Source organism: Coregonus lavaretus (assembly GCF_964263955.1).
Source record: "Coregonus lavaretus genome assembly, chromosome: 21".
Taxonomy (NCBI): domain Eukaryota; kingdom Metazoa; phylum Chordata; class Actinopteri; order Salmoniformes; family Salmonidae; genus Coregonus; species Coregonus lavaretus.
In genome coordinates this window covers 22,633,513-22,657,770 of record NC_140008.1, presented here as the reverse complement: position 1 = coordinate 22,657,770, position 24,258 = coordinate 22,633,513, and the positions used below count along the sequence as shown (strand labels likewise).

General features: G+C 41.6%; 1 protein-coding gene across 7 annotated transcripts in view; it reads right to left on the bottom strand.

The window, feature by feature from the left end:
* Nucleotides 1-22,130, bottom strand: part of elavl4 (ELAV like neuron-specific RNA binding protein 4) — a gene marked incomplete at both ends in the record, with an annotated part of 89,310 nt that extends 67,180 nt beyond the window's left edge. For 3 of the 7 annotated variants that reach the window (XM_084186372.1, XM_084186374.1, XM_084186375.1), the window contains 2 exons: nucleotides 21,374-21,505; nucleotides 22,083-22,130. In XM_084186372.1, coding sequence (XP_084042498.1) covers nucleotides 21,374-21,505; nucleotides 22,083-22,130 — 180 coding nt within the window. Of the gene's footprint in view, nucleotides 1-21,373; nucleotides 21,509-22,082 lie in introns of all 7 variants that reach the window. The other 4 variants (XM_084186376.1, XM_084186368.1, XM_084186367.1 and 1 more) reach the window with 2 other exon arrangements.
* Nucleotides 22,131-24,258: the final 2,128 nt, after the last annotated feature.

The following is a 24,258-nucleotide window of genomic DNA, read 5'->3' as shown; positions in this document are numbered from 1 at the left end:
GCATGGGCGGAGAAGCACAGGGCAAAGTTATACTTCCAATTAATCTTAAAAATGACTGGAAATAAATATTGTTTCATGCATTTGCCTATTTTCATATATAATAAGGGAGGTCCGATTTTCTCCATGTAGGCCTACCCCTTATCATAAATAACGTAGAGTCCCTTATATATATTACAACTTGAGTCTCAAGCTAGGCTATATGATAACACTGGTAATAGGTCAGTTGTTGTAGCCTATTACTTGCGAGGCACATTGAAATAAATAGAAGAAAAAAAACATTCACTGGACTGATGGTCATGTCTCAGCGGAGGGTGGGAGAGAGTGCAAGTCGAAGTGTGTTACATGATTTCTAAAAGTGTTGAATAAAAACAGTGTTGTAGTGCTGATCATTGTCTCTGAATGTACTGAAACTGTCTTTAAGTCCCTCGTTAGAGCAATGCAATCAGTGATTGATATAGAGGGGGACTGGAGGCACTTCATGGCGAAATCACTGATATCAAATAACTTGGCAAATGCTTCAACATCCTCTTCTATACACGGTCTCTTGATTATTTTTTTTACTGAGCTTTGTTTGGCCATTACTTGTTTTTGCTAGCCAAGCTGGCTAGTGTGTCTTAGCTAGCTAGCTAACAGTGAGTAGCCTAGCCTACACAGCGATAGCTACTGTTTACTGCACATGGTATCAGTGCAAAGTGATACATGCCAGAACCCGCCCATTATTTTGCAACTGGATCCTGGACTTCCTGACGTCTGACCCCAGGTGTTAAGGGTAGGTAACAACACATCTGCCACGCTGACCCTCAACACGGGGGCCCCTCAGGGGTGCGTGCTCAGTCCCCTCCTGTACTCCCTGTTCACCCATGACTGCATAGCCAGGCACGACTCCAACACCATCATTAAATTTGCCGACGACACAACAGTGGTAGGCCTGATCACCAACAACGATGAGACAGCCTATAGGGAGGAGGCCAGAGACCTGGCTGTGTGGTGCCAGGATAACAACCTCTCCCTCAACGTGTAACTTATTTTGTACATAACGTTTCTGCCACCGTCTCTTATGACCGAAAAGAGCTTCTGGATAGCAGGACAGCGATTACTCACCTCATACTAGACGAAGATTTTTTCTTTAACGAGTCGGATGCAAAGGATTTTCTTCAGACACCCGACAAGGCCCAAATCCCTGTGATCAAGACAATGGAGATGATTGTGGCCTACAGGAAAAAGAGTACCGAGCACGCCCCCATTCTCATGGACAGGGCTGTGGTGGAGCAGGTTGAGAGCTTCAAGTTCCTTAGTGTCCACATCACCAACAAACTATCATGGTCCAAACACACCAAGACAGTCATGAAGAGGGCACGACAAAGCCTATTCCCCCTCAGGAGACTGAAAAGATTTGGCATTGTTCCTCAGATCTTTAAAAAGTTATACAGCTGCACCATCGAGAGCATCCTGACTGGTTGCATCACTGCCTGGTATGGTAACTGCTCGGCCTCCGACCACAAGGCACTACAGAGGGTAGTGTGTACGGCCCAGTACATCACTGGGGCCAAGCTTCCTGCCATCCAGGACATCTATACCAGGCAGTGTCAGAGGAAGGCCCTGAAAATTGTCAAAGACTCCAGCCACCCTAGTCATAGACTGTTCTCTCTGCTACCGCACGGCAAGCGGTACCGGAGCGCCAAGTCTAGGTCCAAAAGGCTTCTTAACAGCTTTTACCCCCAAGCCATAAGACTCCTGAACAGCTAATCAAATGGCTACCCGGACTATTTGCATTGTCCCACCCCCCACCCTTAACAAAAACATATGGAAATGTCTGCTCTACCCAAAATTACAACCAAATAATTCCAGCATTACCGCAAAAATGGAAGAGGAAAGTGGAAGGGGGAAAAAGTAAGGAACTTGTCTGTCGGCCCTGCATTAAAGACCATAATTGGTTAAAGAAAATTGTGATAAATAAAAAAGTATCCCAGTTTCATTTAAGGACCAAAGGATTGACAGCCGTCCCATATAGATTGGAAAATAGTTGGGAAGAGATTTTTTACGTACCGATTCCATGGCAAACGGTTTATGAACTGAAACGCAAAACGACGCCTGATTCAAAACTTAGAATTGTTCAATTTAAATTATTATACAAAATTATTGCAACCAATAGAATGTTATTTATATGGGGGATACAATCTTCCCAGCTCTGCAGATTTTGCTGCGAAGAGACAGAATCATTAGATCATTTGTTTTGGTACTGTCCATTTGTAGCTTGTTTTTGGTCACAGGTCCAGGAATGGCTGAAGGATTGCAATATTTACCTGGAGCTAACCCTGCAGATAGCACTACTGGGTGATCTGAAAAGTCATAGTCAATTGATCAATAATATAATAATACTTTTAGCAAAAATGTTTATTTTCAATCTGTAGAAACAATGAGAATAGAAGGGTTCATGACTTTTGTGAAACATTTTAGTCATTTAGCAGACACTCTTATCCAGAGCAACTTACAGTTAGTGAGTGCATACATGATTTTTTTTTCTCATACTGGCCCCCTGTGGGAATCGAACCCACAACCCTGGCGTTGCAAGCGCCATGCTCTACTGAGCTACACGGGGCCCCAGCTAGCAAAAAGACAGTACTAGACAACAACAAATTAAGACAAAAGTATAAAAACCACTGCTGTGGTCATCACTATCCTCTTGCAATAGGACCAGCTGGATGGCAAAAACTGTGCTAATAGTACCTCAAAAGTAATATAACTCTTCCTAAGTTAAAACATTACTATTGTGTTGTTTAAAAATGAACATTAACTTATTTTCTTTGCATTATTCGAGGTCTGACAACACTGCATCTTTTTTTGTTATTTTGACCAGTTGACATTTTCTGCAAATAAATGCTCTAAATGACAATATTTTTTAATTTGGAATTTGGGAGAAATGTTGTCAGTAGTTTATAGAATCAAACAAAAATGTTATTTTTACCCAAACACATACCTATAAATAGTAAAACCAGAGAAACGGATCATTTTGCAGTGGTCTCTTAATTTTTTCCCCAGCTGTATATTTATATATATTTGCAAAAATAAACATATGGGGGATTGGAAGTTATGCAGACAATTACATTGATGGAAGTTACAATCTATCTGCAGTATTAAAGCTGATCTACCCCCTAAAATATATATATATATATATATATATATATATATATATATATATATATATATATATATATATATATATATATACATATTCTATAGGCGGTGCAGGAACTCAAGCAGAAGAACATATGAGGTGCCGGTACTCAGTTCCGGTGAGCTCCTGCCCAAGTAAAGTACTGTGCTTAGGTAAAAAGACAAATAATGTCCCGTTGGGAACACTGACAAGTGTAGCAAAAAATTTATCTATATTTTTTTGTTGCTCAATCTGATTGGGTGGGTCTGCCTCCCCAGTGGGTGGGCCTGTGCCCACCCAGGCCCACCCGTGCCAACTCCCCTGGATTGTACCCTCAGGCACTACAGGATGTCTGAACAGCACTATGTATATCAATTAGCTATTACTGCATGCATGTTAAAGCCTGCAAATATACACTAGTTATATACATTGATACATGCTCATATTTGTTGCATGTATCTTTCCTATTCAAAGGAAAATCCAGTTAAAATGTTGATAATTTACAATTCATGATTCATATTACATTTCACCCACACAATCACACATTCACAAAATCACCCACATATGTTTACTAACAACTAAGCAAGCCTTGGCTTATCAGACACAGGCTACTGATATGAAATACTCACGTCAAACATGTACATTTCACACACAGATGCACGCACGCACGGACACACACACCTGCATGAGCAGCACGACTATGAACAACAAAGCGCCAAAAAAATAGGGATAGCTACGGATTAAAACGCAAACCGAAGTTTATCACCTGGCTAGAGGCTACTGCTGCGGAGGTGCAATAATGTCGCTGGTGACACAAAGCAGTTTATAAAATGTAGACAAATAATAACCTATGGTAGATATAGCCTATAAGACAGATGCGCTTAGCATAGGCTAAATAAATTGTTCCCTACTCACCATGACCATTCTTGTTTCGGGTTGAGCAGGATAAAGCGAAAGGAGAGCGGCTAGTGCTTAGTCTTCCTGTGGTTAAAGAAAATCGGTTGCTATCAAGAGTAGGTCCTCTTGCCGGGAGCGCGTGGTCCCAAGGACAATCCGATAGATAAGGCGCGTGTGAGTGGATGAATGAGCTTGCAGTGTGTGCGGCGTGTCGGAGACTGAGAGCCCTGGGTGGAAATCTCGTTGTTTCTCTTCGGGATCGTCGGAGGAAAGATACGGTCCCAAAAAAAGAAAACTAAAAAACTAAAAGGACAAGTCTTCACTGAAACGAAACAGCTAGTGCAAGCAGCTCTTTTTCCTACAACCGATTTATGGGTTATTCAGTCTGTCGGGTGTAGAATCTCATTGGCTGCGATAGAGCAAGGAAGGGGTGGTGCGCTAGCGGATGAGAGTGTTGGAGGAGGGCTAGAGCGAGGAGGGAACGACGGGGGCGATGCTACCAACGTAAGGTGCGATTGACATTATGCACTACAGCATAGACAGTGTTGATTTGACCTCCAAATCACCAAGCAAAGGCAAAGAAGATAATTGACAATTGCTAAATAACTAAAATGTTAAATGTAACATAGAGCAAGATAATCAATAACCATCTCGCACCGCCACACACCGTGTGACAAGGTTTTGTAGACATACCACAATCATCATTGTATAGAGAAGTAGCTTAATTGTTCCTCTTTGTGACATTACACAGTAGTCTATCTACCCTTTTGATGTTGGTGATGATGTTGTTCATGCCCCATGTCTCCACTCTATCCCCCCTGCTCCCTCCTCTCTTTTCTGTGAGCTTCAATCACCTGTGCTCCCCTTCACAGCTGCATGCAAGCATCATTAATAATTAACATGAGGCCCCTCAGCTCCCACCTCTGACAAAACCAATTTCAGCGCTGTGGTTGTAGAACTCTGGTGAGGGGCCTTTTGTACCTGTATAGTAGGAGATGCATAACATCCCATACCTATAAGCCTACTACTGCAGTCCTCTCAATCCTACCATGCACAAGCTAATTACAGTGCATGCCACATCTCATAAACATGAACTTCAGTAATGCCACCTGACCTACAATGCCACCTTTGCATTGTAAGAATGCCTCCATAAATGTATTCAATTTTGTCTCCAACACACAGAGGTGTGATTCGATGAACACAGTAATTAAAAAAATATTTTACAATGTTAAAATAACAATGCATCTTTCATACAGTATTTTAGATGCAATACACAATGCATATTTTATACAGTATCTCTTATCCCTTATCTACCTTGAAACCTAGCAGCCACATCCCCTTGGGGCAAGTCTGATTTGATTAGAATAGCTTTGGGTATGAGAGAGCAGCAGTGACCAGAGAGGCCATAACATATGAAGCAGATATACACTAGCTGGCCCCAGACTCACAGAGACAAGGAGAGCGAGCACCTGCGACAAGGAGAGCGAGCACCTGCATACTCTAATTCACTTAGTTATCATGGCACAATATATTACTCTTTGCTTTGTGGTTGTTTTGTAACGGCCCAATGTTTTGTTACAGCATTTGCCTGTGTGTTAGGCAGCAGTAGGCCTATTTGATCCATTATTTTATCCATTGTTCAACACTGCGTCATTACAGTACATTGTTTTATTCCAGACATCAGAGACAGAGAGACATCTAGCTGGTCCTCTCGTTCACATGCTGGTTTTTATTCAATTAGGAGGAGGCTCTCATGGCAGGCAGACTAACTTGAGTAAGTCCATTAACCTCCAGCTGAACAAGCACTGATAGGAAATCCCACAGAGCTCTTTACATCCTACAAAACACTGCAGCACTGTTAAACTAATCTATAATATGCCCAAAACATTTTCAGGAGTTTTTTGGTGTAGACGTGGGCTCGGAATGACTCAACTGTTCATTTCTCAATATGTAAAGTAGGCCTATCGTACAGATGTAACAATGTATGTATTTTTTTTATGAATGGATGCTTTACATTCAGTATAGTATATCTGCAAGTGATATGTTTGCATTGTATGTATATTTGTACATGTACAGTAGCATAATGAGAATGAGAAGAGACCAATGCGTTGGTCAGCTTTCACAGGGCACAGAATTTGCCCACAGTTGCATTCATTGAATAAAAAAGCGAGAGACTGAGCTTTGAAGCTCTCCAATCTCTCCACTACACCTCTGGCCCCTCCACCTCACTGAGTATTAAAGCCACGCACAACAATGTGCTTGAAATACTAATGAGCGTTAAAGCCACAGCTAAAGCATCGCCAACCTCAATTAGGAAGCAAAAGGATTTGGTTGTTTCCCGAATGGACGTGTTTGCTGGAGTTATTTTAATTATGTGTGGTATCTTCCTCCACGCCTTACTGCCAGGGACAACAACAGATACCAACTGCCTTTTGTTTGGGGTGCGTTCTGGTAAAATGCTTCTCAGTCTAGAAACCTGCAATGAATACCAGACCTGTTTTTTTCTATCGCTTTTATTCTTCTGACTTGACCTTTTTGAATTCAGTGCATTCTGTGCAAGCTTGGGAAATAATTATCAGCTTCACTGACTTTAATATTCTCTCTGGCACCATGTTTTTATTACCACCTTTTAATTATTGGCTGAAAATAATAGAACATAACACAGATGAATAACAATCATTTTTATTTTTGACTGCAGTCAACATTAACTATTGGATTAATAGGTACACAGTTAAGGAGAGTTCCAGGAAGCAGAAGATTCTTATCTATGGACAACATCCTCAATTACGTCAATTGATTTCTCTTAATGGGATTTCATTTGAGCAATCCATATCCTCTTCTGTACTTGCTTTCTTTTACCGAATTGTTTTAATAAATAGAAAGTGATGAGAGTGAATGGGTTCTTAAAGCAGTGCTACATATGACTCTCTCCTGCCCTGTGTTGTCAGATGGGGCGGTTGGCTGTCTGCTGGGAGATTTCAGACCTAGTCACTGGAGTTGCTGGGCAGGAAGGTTTGCCTCCCGTGGGCTTTGGCTCTTCCTACGTATTTTGTCAAATGTTGCATAAAAATAAAAGTGAATTTAGCTTTAGCCTTATGTACTGTACAGGCTAATGTATTTTGACTAAAGACTATGATAGCTATTTTCAGGAAAGTTTTTTTGTTCTTTTTTTTGTATATTCCTTAATTTTTTTAAGTGAAAAGCTAGACTGGCTCTAACCCAGGATGATTGCCAATCGTACAGTCAGCAATGTAAAGCCCATCTCATTGATTGTCTCTGCCTGGATAGGTACTGACACTCTCTCTCACCCACCCTCCTGAAGTACCTCTGACCTGACGCACCGATTGCTGTAGCCCCAATTATAGAGCCCCACCAGCATGGCTCCTGCCTCTGCTGAAAGCCTGCTAATTTTGAGACCAGAATCGGGCTAATTGTCATGAACTGCGCCTGCTCTCTCCTGCCCTCCCTACTCACCCCAAACCCCTCCCTCTCAAAACCACTCCACGGATTAACATCCAGTGAATGTTTTTTTCTGCTGCTGAAAATTGAGGCCCGTCCTCAATGCTGACTTGAATTTCAACTAAGAATTTTAAGGATTTCCACTGCTGACTGCACACATACACACTGTGTGGGTGATCTCCCCCCCCCCCCCCTCTCTCTCTCTCTCTCTCTCTCTCTCTCTCTCTCTCTCTCTCTCTCTCTCTCTCTCTCTCTCTCTCTCTCTCTCTCTCACCACACACACGAACACACAATTTGATATTACACTTAGATGTAGCAACATTGTAAGATAATATCTCTTCTGTATGTAGCTAGTATGAAACTAGACATGCAGCAGACAGTCTTATAGAATCAACTTCATCTAAGTCAGAGCAATCTAACTGTTAGATCCAGTGTCTTCACACCTTTCTCATGTTTCACTCTGAATAATCACAAGTTTATTTAAAGGTAGCAATGTGTTGGTGTCACCTGAAATGTGTGATGTGTGTCAAAAACTGTTAACATTGTAAGAAGTTTTAATTTGTCACGCTCATCCATGTACATGTAATCTTCTGCGCTCAATGCCAAACATGTATTTTCAATAAACACAATATAGATTTTTCAGAATTTGTTACGTTCATCCTTGGACTCATCCACCGGTATTGTACTCAGTGCCATATTTTAAATATCACAAATTGATATATTTGTATGAATATATGTATTAAGTTGTCTGAAATTCCCTTTGATTTTACAGAACAATAAAAAAAGTTATCTGTAAAGAAATGGTAACTTTCACAATGCGGTTTGTTTTAATGAACACCAGCCAACCATGTCACACTGGGCCTGTAGTTAGATCCTCTCAGCTTTTTTAACAGGGGGCCTCTCCCAGCTCACCTCTGCATTTCCAATTAGGGACACTAACCGGATTGGAAGTGTCGTCCCCTGCTTGCTTTTATAGCCCATTTGTGCCTGATCTGGCAGAGAAAGAGAGACCTCCAAAAAATTATGTTCATCATGCACTTTCCATGGAACTGAGCCTATCATGGAAAAATCCCAGTACAGTATGTCCCTAACTCCATCATAAACAAACCAACTACTTTTTATGACACCCTGGTTTGTCTTCTTAGGAGCTTATTTGGAGGAGCTTATTTGGCTCTCTTTGATTTGCCCTTGAAGAATCCATTTACTTCCTGTATAGAAGTTTTGGCAGCACCTGGCAGTGCAACTCAGATTGATCATTCTCTGGCTTAAGTCCATTCTCCACCCATAACAATCAACAAATTGGTGTCAGACCTTTTGTCTTGATACAGTGTGACAAACTCAGCATTGCTTACTCCGAGACATCAGGCATCAATTACAAATCTGCATTTAGCCTAGGACAGCAGTAGTTGTCCCTCGGGACTGGCTTTTGTTATCTTTGATGTTTAAGATGACTGACAAGCATTCTGCCAAATCCTTACTCATCAGCTCCTTAACTGCCCGAGACACATTTATCCTGTAAATACCTATCTTTCCATGTCATTGTACATGAATCACGGTCATTTCAACTCATGCTCATGTCACCACCTAAGAGAAACTTCTCAACAAGAAATGAATTCTTCATGGCGACTTCAGGACAAGGCTGTGCTATATTTGTCACAGGCGTTTGTCATTCCCTTGAACTCAAATCCATTTTATATAAATGGAGCAATTGAGAAGTGGCATGGCTTGTCTAACTGCGTAAGATATTCCTGTCTGTGGAACAGAATGTGACGGGAGAAAACCACATACTCTATATATGGAGAGATGGCCACCTTTATCACAAAATGCAGTATTAAGACAGTTATTACAATTCAATAGCGGTGCTAGAAGCAGTGGCCGTGCCAAAGGAAAGTGTTTCATAAATACTGAAGGGAGCCTACATCTGAAGTATAATTCAAAAAATACCATTGTAGAATAAGCATATGTACATATAACTACCTTTGTTTGCGAGCAAGGACTGAGGCCCCCATAACCTTTAACAGAAATGAGAGGGCTGTAAAATTGCACAGAGGGGTTTCCATGGTTGACATGTATTCTGGCACAGAGGGTGCAGTCACAGCAGGAGATTATGGATTACTGTCCATTTGGATTACAGAGGTGTTGCCACTTGATAAATGACATTCAACCGCAACAATACATTGCCGGCTCCCCTTGTCATTACCAGTGTTGCCCCTCGTCGCTATTGGCGTCTGTGTTGCCACTGTGTGTGGTGAGTGCTGTCATGGTGGTGTAGTGGTTGGCTGTGGGGCAGCCTGCTCTGTGTTTGATCCCAGTTGGGGTACCTCCACGCTCTGAGGGTGACCGCTGCGGTCCATCTGGCTGGGGCTTTAATCAGCACCTCCCCTCAGAGAGGGGACGCATTCTCCTGCCTGGCCCTAGCCCTTCGCTGTGCTGCCAGCCTGCCTCAGAGCACTGGAGCCCTTCTAACATGCCCACACTGAACATTTCATCTTTCTAAATGTCACTTCATGGTTTACTGCTCCTTCTTAAGATGCTAGTAGGAAAACGAGTGCACAATGCTACTCTGCCATATTTTAGTTTAACAGCATATATGCTTGGCGAATAGCTTTATCTCATATGTGTTGTATTAGCTGTTTATTTTTGTTGGTCAATGTAAAATGTTCTGTTTAGGTAGGCGTAGACCTATGTTTGATAAAATGCAATGCATTAATAAAGTATGTTGTGTTTCTCCCTGCCCTTGACCACTTTAGCTATGAAAGGAATGAACGCAGTGTTCTGTGTTCTGTCCACCTCTCTTTTTCTACCCCCTCCCCCCCAGACCCTCAGGAGGAAAGAGAATGAGATAGGGAGAGTAAAGAAATCAAGAATGGAGTGAGCAGCAAAGAAGGATACCTTAAGGAATAATTACCATACATAAATATGCTTTTCTCCTGCTTTAAATTGGGTTATTTTAGTCTTGTCACTGATGTCCCAGCCATCTAAACCTGAATGCTGCTGTTAGAAAGGATTCATTATTAATGGCTTGGAAAACTACTGGGGATGATGCTTTCCCAGGGCTGTGAAGAGAACCGCTATGTCTCTAAGGAAGTAATGCCTGGCCTCGCAGGTTTCCCTCAGTAATGCACACGTCAGGCACATATCATTTATTCATGACAACAGCCATCACTTTTATAGCTCCTAAACAATTAGTAAATCAATAAAAGGCATCGGCTAAGAAACTATAAATTCTGGAAAACAGCATTGTTCGTTAAGATGTCATGATTCGGCCACAGCCAACGCTCAAGTGTTGCCCACATTTGTCACTTCCTACCAAAAGGCAGTAAGCTGTGAGCTAAAGCATTCTCTAATCTCAGTTTTTAAGATGGCGGCCCGATACTGATGGCTCTCGAATAGCAGGTGCAGCCATTTGACTGGCCTTTTTTTGACATATTTTTATGCGTCTTAATGTGTTTTTTTTTAAATAATAGAAACTTGGATTTTATCTCCAGAAAAGGTAGAATGTGTCTTTTGTGAGGAGATAATCTTGACTTTAGCATAATGGTCATTGTTATTGTTATTGCTATTTTGAGCCCAGTCAGCTAAGAGAGATTACAATATAACTACACTGGTCAGTGGGGCTCAAGCTGGGTAATGCCTCCTTTGTAATGGCTGGAAGTGAGTGTATGGAAACAGTTGACTGAAAACGGTCAACCTTGCTCTCAGGCAATTTTCCTCCAAACTATTCAACATGGTTCCTTTTCTAATTACTCTGTTAAAAGCAGTGAAATAACTGTGATTTGATATAAAACAATGGTCACAGTAAGCATACAGTATATAAATGTGGCTCTAAAATTAAATGCTGGTTTAATCAACACAATAGAAGTGCTCTTTGGGGTTATAAGAGGAAAAAGCATTTGTTAAGCGCTCTTACATAACGGTCAAAGTAAAATTTTTTTTCTCAAAGTCATGGTTTTCAAGCTATCATCATCTTCTGTGTTTTCTCTGCAGTCTTTTCTTGGCACTGCTGTCTTCAAATGAAAGCTTTTATTTCTACTACAAAGTTTTCACTGTTCACAATTACACTGTTCAGATGTTCATTTTCGCAGCAACATAATCACATGCAACTCTCAGTCGATAAATAGACCCCTGTCACGTACGCGCACAGAGCAACGTGAGTGGCTTCTCCTCGGAAACCTTACCATTCGCCTCTCTACGGGGGAAATCACAGGCTGTTACTTCCAGGTCAGGGTACGTGTATCCAGAAAGCTGACCGTTAGCTGGGTGTAAGCTTCAGCTGTTTCTTTTGGGTGGCTATGTTTTATGGATCACAACCACCTCCCCTTGTACAGTGCCTTCAGAAGGTATTCATTTTGTTGTGTTACAGCCTGAATTCAAAATGGATTAAATATATTTTTTTCTCACCCATCTACACACAATACCTCATAATGACAAAGTGAAAACATGTTTTTCGAAGTCTTTGCAAATATATTGAAAAGGAAATACAGAAATATCTAATTTAAATAAGTATTCACACCCCTGAGTCAATACATGTTAGAATCATAATATAATAATAATATAATATAATAATAATATGCCATTTAGCAGACGCTTTTATCCAAAGCGACTTACAGTCATGCGTGCATACATTTTTTTTTTGTATATCTTTGGCAGCGATTACAGCTGTGAGTCTTTCTGGGTAAGTCTCTAATAGCTTTGCACACCTGGATTGTACAATATTTGCACATTGTTATTTTTTTAATCCTTGAAACTCTGTCAAGTTGATCATTGCTAGAAAGCTATTTTCAAGTCTTGCCATAGATTTTCAAGCCGATTTAAGTCAGAACTGTAACTAGGCAACTCAGGAACATTTAATGTCGTCTTGGTAAGCAACTCCAGTACATATTTGGCCTTGTGTTTTAGGTTATTGTCCTGCTAAAATGTGAATTTGTCTCCCAGTGTCTGTTGGAAAGCAGACTGAACCATGTTTTCCTCTAGGATTTTGCCTGTGCTTAGCTCTATTCCGTTTCTTTTTATGCTAAAAAATAACTCCCTAGTCCTTGCCGATGACAAGCATACCCATAACATGATGCAGCCACCCCAAACATAACGCTTTGTATTCAGGACATAAAGTTAATTTCTTTGCCACATTTTTTGCCGTTTTAGTTTAGTGCCTTATTGCAAACAGGATGCATGTTTTGGAATATTTCTATTCTGTACAAGCTTCCTTCTTTTCACTCTGGTTAATATTGTGGAGTAGCTACAATGTTGTTGATCCATCCTCAGTTTTCTCATATCACAGCCATTAAACTCGAACTGTTTTAAAGTCACCATTGGCCTCATGGTGAAATCCCTGAACGGTTTCTTTCCTCTCCGGCAACTGAGTTAGTAAGGACGCCTGTATCTTTGTAGTGACTGGGTCTATTGATACACCATCCAAAGTGTAAATAATAATTTCACCATGCTCAAAGGGATATGTCTGCTCTTCTTTGCGAGGTATTGGAAAAACTCCCTGGTGTTTGTGGTTGAATCTGTGTTTGAAATTCAATGCTCGACTGAGGGACCTTACATATAATTGAATGTGTGGGGTACAGAGATGAGGTAGTCATTCAAAAATCATGTTAAACACCATTTGCCATAACAAAGGGGTTGAATTCTTCTTGACTCAAGACATTTCATATTTCTATTTTTCAAACATTTGTAAAAAACTATTTGTGTAGTTCAGAGACACAAAGTCTCAATTTAATCCATTTTAAATTCAGGCTGTAACACAACAAAATGTGGAAAAAGTCAAGGGGTGTGAATACTTTCTGAAGGCACTGTATATCCATCTGGTACTTCAGCGCCATGGACAGCGACATTGCTAGCTAACATGCTAATGTGGTCACTCTGCAGACAAGATACACAATAGGAGAAAGAGAGAGAGAGAGAGAGAGAGAGTGGGCCACCTGTCCTCTGCGGGGCACACAGAGTCATGGCCGGCCCTGCCTCCTCTCTTCTCCTCTGGCTTAGGGAAGCTCTTTGCCTGGCTGGAGACACCTGCTCCACTCAGCAGTAACGGTTCCCAGCGGGACTCTGGCTCAGCTGCTGCTCACCAGGCCCCCCCATGCAGCACTGGCCCCCTCTTGGTGTGGCACTGCCAGCCTGCCCTCCTGGCCCTGCCTTGCTTGCAGGCACACACAGTACAGTAGCTACCACACCCATCTCAGGAACGAGAGAATCATGCAGGGTGACTGGGAAAGTAGCCCATGAATTGTAACCTACAACAGACAATGACCCCTTTTAATGTGTGATATCCGAAATTAATTGTTATATGATGGCACTGACTTGACACGGTCAGGGTAATTGGCATTCATTGGATCTTTACTGGGTTCTTTACAAGAAGCTGACAAAGCATACCCTATGCCACACAGGCCACCCAACAGCTATTGTTTCTTTATGGTCGTAATTAGGATGTAGCAAGCATGTAACTATTCAAGTAGCATAGTATATTCCCTCAACATATTCTCTAACATCCTTTTTTGTGGACATACACTACAATAATCTATGATAAGAGCTTCTACAGCCTATATGTATTTAACAGTTGTACTGCAGTGTGAGATGGGCTGTTCTCTTGCAGCTGTGTGCAGGTGACCGCTGATTGACCTGCATGATAAATAGCACTTTCGTGTGCCATCCTGATGATTGAGCAAAGTTCTCGTACCTCTGCTGAAAAAGGAAGTGCTCCTTTATTTTCACTGAGTAGTCGTGTGTCTTGGCTCTTTCTTACTCATTCTGCTGTGTTTTCAAAGAATCTAAATCTGGTTCAATGATTCATGTTGGTATTTGCATGTTATGAATTGGGATATCTTAGATATTTTATTTATATTTTTATAATTTGTTTTATTTCACCTTAATTTAACCAGGTAAGCCAGTTGAGAACAAGTTCTCATTTACAACTGTGACCTGGCCAAGATAAAGCAAAGCAGTGCGATAAAAACAACAACAACACAGAGTTACATATGGGATAAACAAAACGTACAGTCAAAAACACAATAGAAAATCTATATACAGTGTGTGCAAATATAGTAAGTTATGGAGGTAAGGCAATAAATAGGCCATAGTGCAAAATAATTACTATTTAGTATTAACACTCGTATTAACACTGGAGTAATAGATGTGCAGAAGACGATGCGCAAATAGAGATACTGGGGTGCAAATGAGCAAAATAAATAACAATATGGGGATGAGGTAGTTGGGTGGACTAATTACAGATGGGCTGTGTACAGGTGCAGTGATCGGTAAGCTGCTCTGACAACTGATGCTTAAAGTTAGTGAGGGAGATAAGAGTCTCCAGCTTCAGAGATTTTTGCAGTTCGTTCCAGTCATTGGCAGCAGAGAACTGGAAGGAATGGCGGCCAAAGGAGGTGTTGGCTTTGGGGATGACCAGTGAGATATACCTGCTGGAGCGCATACTACGGGTGGGTGTTGCTATGGGACCAATGAGCTAAGATAAGGCGGGGATTTGCCTAGCAGTGATTTATAGATGACCTGGAGCCAGTGGGTTTGGCGACGAATATGTAGTGAGGGCCAGCCAACGAGAGCGTACAGGTCACAATGGTGGGTAGTATATGGGGCTTTGGTGACAAAACGGATGGCACTGTGATAGACTACATCCAATTTGCTGATTAGTGTTGGAGGCTATTTTGTAAATTACATCACCGAAGTCAAGGATCGGTAGGATAGTCAGTTTTACAAGGGCATGTTTGGCAGCATGAGTGAAGGAGGCTTTGTTGCGAAATAGGAAGCAGATTCTAGATTTAACTTTGGATTGGAGATGCTTAATGTGAGTCTGGAAGGATAGTTTACGGTCTAACCAGATACCTAGGTATTTGTAGTTGTCCACATATTCTAAGTCAGACCCGCCGAGAGTAGTGATTCTAGTCGGGCGGGCGGGTGCAAGCAGCGTTCAATTGAAGAGCATGCAATTAGTTTTACTAACGTTTAAGAGCAGTTGGAGGCTACGGAAGGAGTGTTGTATGGCATTGAAGCTCGTTTGGAGGTTTGTTAACACAGTGTCCAATGAAGGGCCAGATGTATACAAAATGATGTCGTCTGCGTAGAGGTGGATCTGAGAGTCACCAGCAGCAAGAGCGACATCATTGATATACACAGAGAATAGAGTCGGCCCGAGAATTGAACCCTGTGGCACCCCCATAGAGACTGCCAGAGGTCCAGACAACAGGCCCTCCGATTTGACACATTGAACCCTATTTGAGAAGTAGTTGGTGAACAAGGCGAGGCAGTCATTTGAGAAACCAAGGCTATTTAGTCTGCAAATAAGAATGCGGTGATTGACAGAGTCTAAAGCCTTGGCCAGGTCGATGAAGATGACTGCACAGTACTGTCTTTTATCGATTGCGGTTATAATATTGTTTAGGACTTTGAGCATGGCTGAGGTGCACCCATGACCAGCTCGGAAACCAGATTGCATAGCGGAGAAGGTACGGTGGGATTCGAAATGGTCGGTGATCTGTTTGTTAACTTGGCTTTCAAATACTTTCGAAAGGCAGGGCATGGATATAGGTCTGTAACAGTTTGAATCTAGAGTGTCACCCCCTTTGAAGAGGGGGATGACCGCGGCAGCTTTCCAATCTCTGGGGATCTCAGACGATACAAAAGAGAGGTTGAACAGGCTAGTAATAGTGGTTGTGACAATTTCAGGCGGCTAATTTTAGAAAGAAAGGGTCCAGATTGTCTAGCCCAGCTGATTTGTAGGGGTCCAGATTTTGCAGCTCTTTCAGAACATCAGCTGTCTGAATTTAGGTGAAGGAGAAGCGGGGGGTGCAGAGCTGGTGGCTGGGGTAGGGGTAGCCAGGTGGAAAGCATGGCCAGCCGTAGCAAATTGCTTGTTGAAATTCTCAATTATCGTAGATTTATCGGTGGTGACAGTGTTTCCTAGCCTCAGTGCAGTGGGTAGCTGGGAGGAGGTGCCCTTATTCTCCATGGACTTTACAGTGTCCCAAAACCTTTTGGAGTTAGTGCTACAGGATGCACATTTCTGTTTGAAAAAGCTAGCCTTTGCTTTCCTAACTGATTGTGTATATTGGTTCCTGACTTCCCTGAAAAGTTGCATATCGCGGGGGCTTTTCGATGCTAATGCAGTACGCCACAGGATGTTTTTGTGCTGGTCAAGGGTAGTCAAGTCTGGGGTGAACCAGGGGCTATATCTGTTCTTAGTTCTGAATTTTTTGAATGGGGCATGCTTATTTAAGATGGAGAGGAATGTACTTTTAAAGAACAACCAGGCATCCTCTACTGACGGAATGAGGTCAATATCCATCCAGGATACCTGGGCCAGGTCAATTAGAAAGGCCTGCTCGCTAAAGTGTTTTAGGGAGCGTTTGACAGTGATGAGGGGTGGTTGTTTGACCGCGGACCCATTACGGACGTAGGCAATGAGGCAGTGATCGCTGAGATCCTCGTTGAAGACAGCGGAGGTGTATTTAGAGGGTAAATTAGTCAGGATGATATCTATGAGGGTGCCCATGTTTACGGATTTAGGGTTGTACCTGGTAGGTTCCTTGAAAATGTGTGTGAGATTGAGGGCATCTAGTTTAGATTGTAGGACGGCCGGGGAGTTAAGCATATCCCAGTTTAGGTCACCAAGCAGTACGAACTCTGAGGATAGATGGGGGGCAATCAATTCACATATGGTGTCCAGGGCACAGCTGGGGTCTGAGGGGGGTCTGTAGCAAGCGGCAACAGTGAGAGACTTGTTCCTGGAAAGGTGGATATTTAGAAGTAGAAGCTCAAACTGTTTGGGCACAGACCTGGATAGTATGATAGAGCTCTGCAGGCTATCTCTACAGTAGATTGCAATTTCTGAATTTTTGGTGGCCTTCCTAAGCCAGGATTCAGACACTGCAAGAACATCAGGGTTGGCGGAGTGTGCTAACACAGTGAATAACTCAAACTTAGGGAGGAGGCTTCTGATGTTAACATGCAAGAAACCAAGGCTTTTATGGTTACAGAAGTCAACAAATGATAGCGCCTGGGGAGTAGGAGTGATACTGGGGGCTACAGGGCCTGGGTTAACCTCTACATCACCAGAGGAACAGAGGAGGAATAGAATAAGGATAAGGCTAAAGGCTTTAAGAACTGGTCTTCTAGTGCGTTGGGTACAGAAAATAAAAGGGGCAGATTTCCAGGCGTTGTAGAATAGATTCAGGGCATTATGTACAGACAAGGATATGGAAGGATATGAGTACAGTGGAGGTAAACCTAAGCGTTGGTTAACGATTAAAGAGATAGCATCACTGGAGGCACCGATTGAGCCGGTCTCCGCGTGTATGGGGGGTGGGACAAAGGAGCTATCTGAGGCAGGTTGAGCGGGACTGGGGGCTCTACAGTGAAATAGTACAATAAGAACTAACCGAAACAGCAATAGGCAAGGCATATTGACATTGGAGAGAGGCATAAAGCAATCACAGGTGTTATTCGAGAGAGCTAAGACAACAGCTGGTAATGGTGATGAAAGTTTGGGCTGAGGCTAAACAGATAAACAGGATGGGGTACCGTATAAAGGAACAGTCCAGCAGGCATCAGCTGTGTAGCTGAGTGATCATAAGGTCCAGTGAACAGCAATAGGTGAGTTCGGGAGCATTTCGGTGGCTGCTACGGCACAGACGAGCAGGAGGCACGGATGTTGATTGCGTGTGCTAGCGGGCCGGGGCTAGCAGATGGCCCCGGCCCGCTAGCACTCAATATTGGTCCAAATCCACCATTCAACAAATCCAGGTTACTTCATAATTTCATTCTTCATAGATAGTAAATCCTAAAATGATGCTCCTGTCAGTTAATCAATATCAATCTATGGCCTTTGTATCCAATATTTGATTTTGTGTCGCAGTTAGGCTGGTGATTCTACCTCCTTGGCACAGTGCGCTGCCTCTCTCAGAGATGATACGTGCCTGTCTTTATACTGCACCTGTTTGTGCGTCAGCAAAGGCAGGGTTGTTGAGCATAAATTAACTAATTTCCTGGGGTAGATTATCCAGAGACACACTGCAATCAGGGAAGGAGGAAGTGATAGAAGCGGCAGATGGAAAGAGCTAATCATTGTTGTGAAATAGAGATGACCCTTACAATCTCGGGGGTGCCAATATGCCTTTGCCAATTGCTGTACAATCCCCTCTCTACTCGCCATGCTTCTGATTGTTGTGGTGATACATCAAATGAGTTTGAAGTCAAATCTAACCTTTTTTTGTTGAACCGAAGAATGGAGTTACCAAACAAAGCACAGCATTCTATGAAAAACAACAGCTGCATGATGACAGTAATCACAGGCTCGCAAATTAACATCATTCAGAACATAACAGACACTAGGTTCTGATAGAGAACTCAGTAGAAGTTGTTAGACATCCTTTCAAACACAATGTTCTCTAGGTCCCCTGCAGCCTGACAAATGGCTGCCTGGACTCCAGGGACATTGTTCAAGACTGCAGCCATTTAGCTATGTATGTATCTTGCTCAACCAAGTGATGTCTTTTGCTTTATCACTTTGCTATACTGGATTCCCTTTAAATATACTTGAAGGTGATCAGTATCATACCAGTAAAATAATAGCTTTTTATTATGGCTTTTGATTTAAGCTAGATCATAATTTCAATTTTGTCAATCCTACTGCTGTGATAATATCATAATGTAGCACAGCCATAGCCATACAGTGGTATCATGCAGATCACACACTGTACACATCTCAGACATCTAGGACTCAACATTTTGGTCTCTAGTATTATAATAGTATGCCTCGCATCCACCAAAATAATAAAATAATCCTGATCTCCAACAGCAAAGCCTCAACATTCTTCCAGCACATGTATCTAATGTATGTAAATGATCTAGCTGTGCTTAATGAAGGTACCATTAATCATTGTAACGATGGTCTGTTTTAACCAGGGTAATCACAATCCCAGTCACGTCTCATATATTCTGACTTACATACAACTAATGTAGTCACATTTATTTTAACAGGAAGTAGAATAGTATTTGTGGGTTTTCAGGGTCACATAGAAACAGGGTGATAAAACATTCTTCCTGGTTTGTGCGTATTCCAATCATAGCTTTAGAACGGTCTGCATAATCATGATCAGATATCATAAAAATGTATACAAACATCCACATCAAGTTCTTTAGCTCACCCAAATGCTAAATGCTTTTTTATGTGTTGCAATTAAAAGGCTTGAAAGAGTTGATTTAATAACTTGCCATAACCTCTCACTATCCATTATTACAATCTACTATTCAATTTTAATTTCAGCAGAAATTAAGGCACTGTGTGGTACTATTGTTATGTGAGAGAGAAATTACAGCATCAAGCTACTTTTCATCTGTAATTTAAGTCTATTTCATCTGTAGTACAACTAGGATTCTTCACAGGCAGCTAGTGAGCATGACTGTGTAGCCTATGCGAGAATAGTCTGTATGAGTGAATAAGATGGTTCTACCAGGTGAATAAGAACATTAAGTCTTTATAGATGACCAAACATTTCTTCTGCATTCGTGTACAGTCAACGGAAGACCTCAATGCTGTCAGCATTACAACAATTTCAGAAAAATTCTGGAAAGCTCTAGGGTGGGAAGCTGAGCCTGTTTGAAGGGAAGCCGAATGAGAGCCCATCACAGATTAGACACCCACAGTTTCATGTCGATTTAATGCACAGAGTAAGGGATTTTCTCTCAACAATTTCCAGTGAGGGTTTTCTCATGCCTCTCTTCCCCTTGAACAACACTCTACATTAGAAACAGCACATACTGTAGACTCACGTTCTAACAATGAGGATGAAGACTGGAATAAATTATCTCAAAGACCAGACTAAATGTACCTTTATTGCTGCTACCTCTTCTAATTCCGCACAGAATTTATCTGTTAATATATCCATAATGGTTTAACTTCAGGTTTACTTAGTTGCCTGCTTTACATAATGGCCATCAAGAGCAACTATCTGCATTACATAATGAAATCAGATCAGTATCATGTCTAAACAAATCTCTTATGTAGAAAAATGTCAAAATGTTAAACAAATAAACTACACTATATCCATACTTCTATATTCTCTCCATACAGAGCATCAGGCATTAAAGGTAACATCAATGTCTTACAGTATTTCATCATTGTGGCAAGGTTTCAGTGTATTGCAGTAGCCCTGTATTTCTAAGTTGCCGCACATCACATCTGCCAGTTACGAGTGTCAAGATGGTGAATGTACCCAACCCCACACTTTTCAATGAAAAACGATTACCTGACACCATATTACATACTACTTTCCATATTCTAATTTAGTCTCTGTTTCAGATTCAAATGTAGTTTAAAAATACATTGTTTATAAATATTGAGGTAACATTATTTTCATGCACATACAACACATAAAGCCATAAGCGCGCGCACACACACACACACACACACACACACACAACACACACACACACACACACACACACACACACACACACACACACACACACACACACATAGAAAATGCACATAAAGATGCAGGCATTGGCAAACTATGCATGCAGTGAGCCTGCTACACTGAATTCATACACACTGCACATGCACTCTGCCGCTCTTACTCCCAAGATAACGGACTGATTGACAGAGGGTTAAGGCAGAGTAGGCGGATGTAATTGAACACACATAAGCATGTTAATAGCTGCTAATACAATTCCTGGGGATACAGTCATCTTCCTAAACGGATCTATTATTTACTGCTCTCTCTCTCTCTCTCTCTCTCTCTCTCTCTCTCTCTCTCTCTCTCTCTCTATCTCTCTTTCTCGCTCTCTCTCTGTTATTTTTTCTCCTGTTTGTGTTTTAAGAGATGGAGATATTTCTGTCTATCCTCTTACCAAAAGTGACCTGGACCCCATCTGGGTGGATGGGAGATCCCTGGGAAATAGCGGCGAGAGCCTCTCAGGGACGGAGCCGTCAGCAGTGGCTAGTCCCGAGAGCTGGGGGTACCTCACCATCATCTTGAGATGCTGCTCACAGAGTGCACGCTCACACACAGATAGAGAGAGGGGGAGAGGGAGAGGAAGGAAGAGCAGAAACAGGAAAGTAGGAAGGACAGAAACAGAATGGCAAAGGACAGCGGGAGTGAGGGGGAGAGAGGAAGAGGAGGCAGAGGGAAATCACAGTACACTATGCACACACACAATCACACACACTCAGACATGCAGACACACAGGCACAGACACACAATCACACGCTCACACACATATGCACACACACACATGATCGGCGATTCCTCAAGCAAGCTTAGCAATGATAGCCACCTTGCTTTGGGGAAATTAGGGGAAATAAAACAGTTGTCACATAAATCAGCCAGCCGCCTAGCCTTCCATTTGTTACTGCAAGCAAGAATGAGTGAGAAGCGTAGTGATCCTTTTTCTACTAGCAACCATCGAGCTTGGCTAATACGCTAAGCTCTGGTCATGAATCAACCCTGCGTCTTTACACTTTACACAGAAATGTACACACACAATAATACACAAGACAGAATGGTAGGCAGCACATACACTGGGGAGGTGAGAAAAAACGAAACCAATTTGTCTTTACCTCATTGCTCAACAAAGCAGCGTTGAGTGTTCGGCTGATTTCGAACATCTTGTAGTCAATGCTTTTTCTCGTCCTTTTCTTATTTTCTAAGGGTTCCCTTTCAGTGATTTTCTCCCTCTTTCTACTGGAAATGAGAGTCAGTCCCAGGAAAAAAGAAAGAAAAAATTAATCAATTAAAAAATAGGAAAAAATCCTCTATAATTTCTTTTGTGTCAGATTTTTGTCCCCTTTTCCCCCTGTTTTGGTACACCTCTGGTGGATGTGGAGCTTGTGCCCAGGGTCTCGGCACACAACTGAAGAGTCAATTTTTTTTATCTCCCCAGAGTCAGCACATTAAAACAAGCAGTCAGGCTGGCGGGCTTGTTCCCTTATCTGTCCCCCGCACACTCGCTCACACAATGCGCTCCGATCCTCACACTGCTCTCTGGCAGATTAGCTTGTCCCAAAACATAGCTCTTGGTTTAAACTCCCTCTCTCTCTCTCTCTCTCTCTCTCTCTCTCTCTCTCTCTCTCTCTCTCTCTCTCTCTCTCTCTCTCTCTCTCTCTCTCTCTCTCTCTCTCTCTCTCTCTCTCTCTCTCTCTCTCTCTCTCTCTCTCTCTCACCCTTTCTCTCTCTCTCTCGCACTCTCATTCCATCTCTCTCTGTGTCACTCTCTCCCAACTTACTCGCTCACGCTCTCATGCAGGCGACTACAGTTCACTGTGCTACCACAAGGTGGGAAGACTGTTCTAACAACAACAGCTGCCTGTTCTCCCTGCTTTCTCTGTGTTTCCCATCTCCTCTTTCTCTATGTATATAAGACATGAGACACAGGGATCAGGCTCATTCCTTCTCTTTTTCTGCCCAGTCTTCATCTCAATAGGAGTACTTAGTAGTAGGATGATGGAGCACCATCATAAATTACAGGATTCTTGAAAGAAGGGGCAATTCCAACTTTTTCTCCACAAATATTTGTCTTAATATTAACCAAATTTGAAATATATATTTTTATCGACCAACATATCAGCTATCTCACCATGTAAAGGAACAACCTCTTTAAAAAAAAATGTTTATCATAAAATGCAACTAAGTAGATTTAAGTCAACTCCGTCAGACACCATAAAATACATTTCATTTTTACATTTACTATCCAACAACTGTTTAAAGGCCTTGATTGTTTAATTCTAACATTAGATTAATTACATATGCAATACAAATCTCCAAACTTAATTTTGTTTTGTTTTATACCACTATATAATTCTCCAGGGCTAATTTCATTAGCATTTTGGCATGTCTACCACAGCACATATTTCAATAGTTTAAGCAATTATTGCAGAACAGTGATGAACATATTTTTCAGAACATTTACAAAAAAAACTATCTTAAGGGGGTTAACAATCACTTACGGAGATGACAACAGTTACTCAAAACAGACATATTCTTGCCTCTAAAAGTAAAAGTTCAATACAAACATTGGTAAAATATGGAAAATGGTTCATTTGACAATCCTAAACAAAAACATAACCATTCTATAAGATCTTTCAGCACTCTGACGAGTTTACGTTTTACGGAGTTGACAAATCGTATATTTTTCTTCTTTACTCAAGTGGTATACAAAGTAGCAATTTAGTTTTTCCTCAGTTGCTTTATGACTATAAAAACGAATTAAAATGAACATATTTGAACTAAAAGTCATATTCTATCTTAATCTATAAGGGAGATGGAGTTGACAGGTTATGGTTGTGACTATGGTGATATCAATAATGTTTGTTTAAATCTATCAAAAGTAGAGGACTTTAGGGACCATGAGTCTTGTTGCAGTACATGTAATCAGGAGATGGTATAACTGACCCTCCTCATTTCTGATTAATTTAAGATTTGAGACAAATCTGAGTTAACCAAAACATTTTTTAGGAATCACGGTTTTGAGATAAATATTCCTTAAAGTCAGAGAGGGCTTTTGCAAGAAACTACATGAGATCCTTTTAAATAAATATTAATTTTGCCCGTTTTTAAACTTTTAAACACTTTTCTGGAGAGTTTGAAATTGTGATCCTTTGCTCTGGACAAGGGCATTTCCTGGCACACAGCCGGCAGTGCATGCCTTTTCAGCATGACATGTGGGAAATAGCCAGGTCAAATCAATGGTCAAAGGTCAAGGTCAGATGTTTGATCATTATCACATTATTGTCTGCA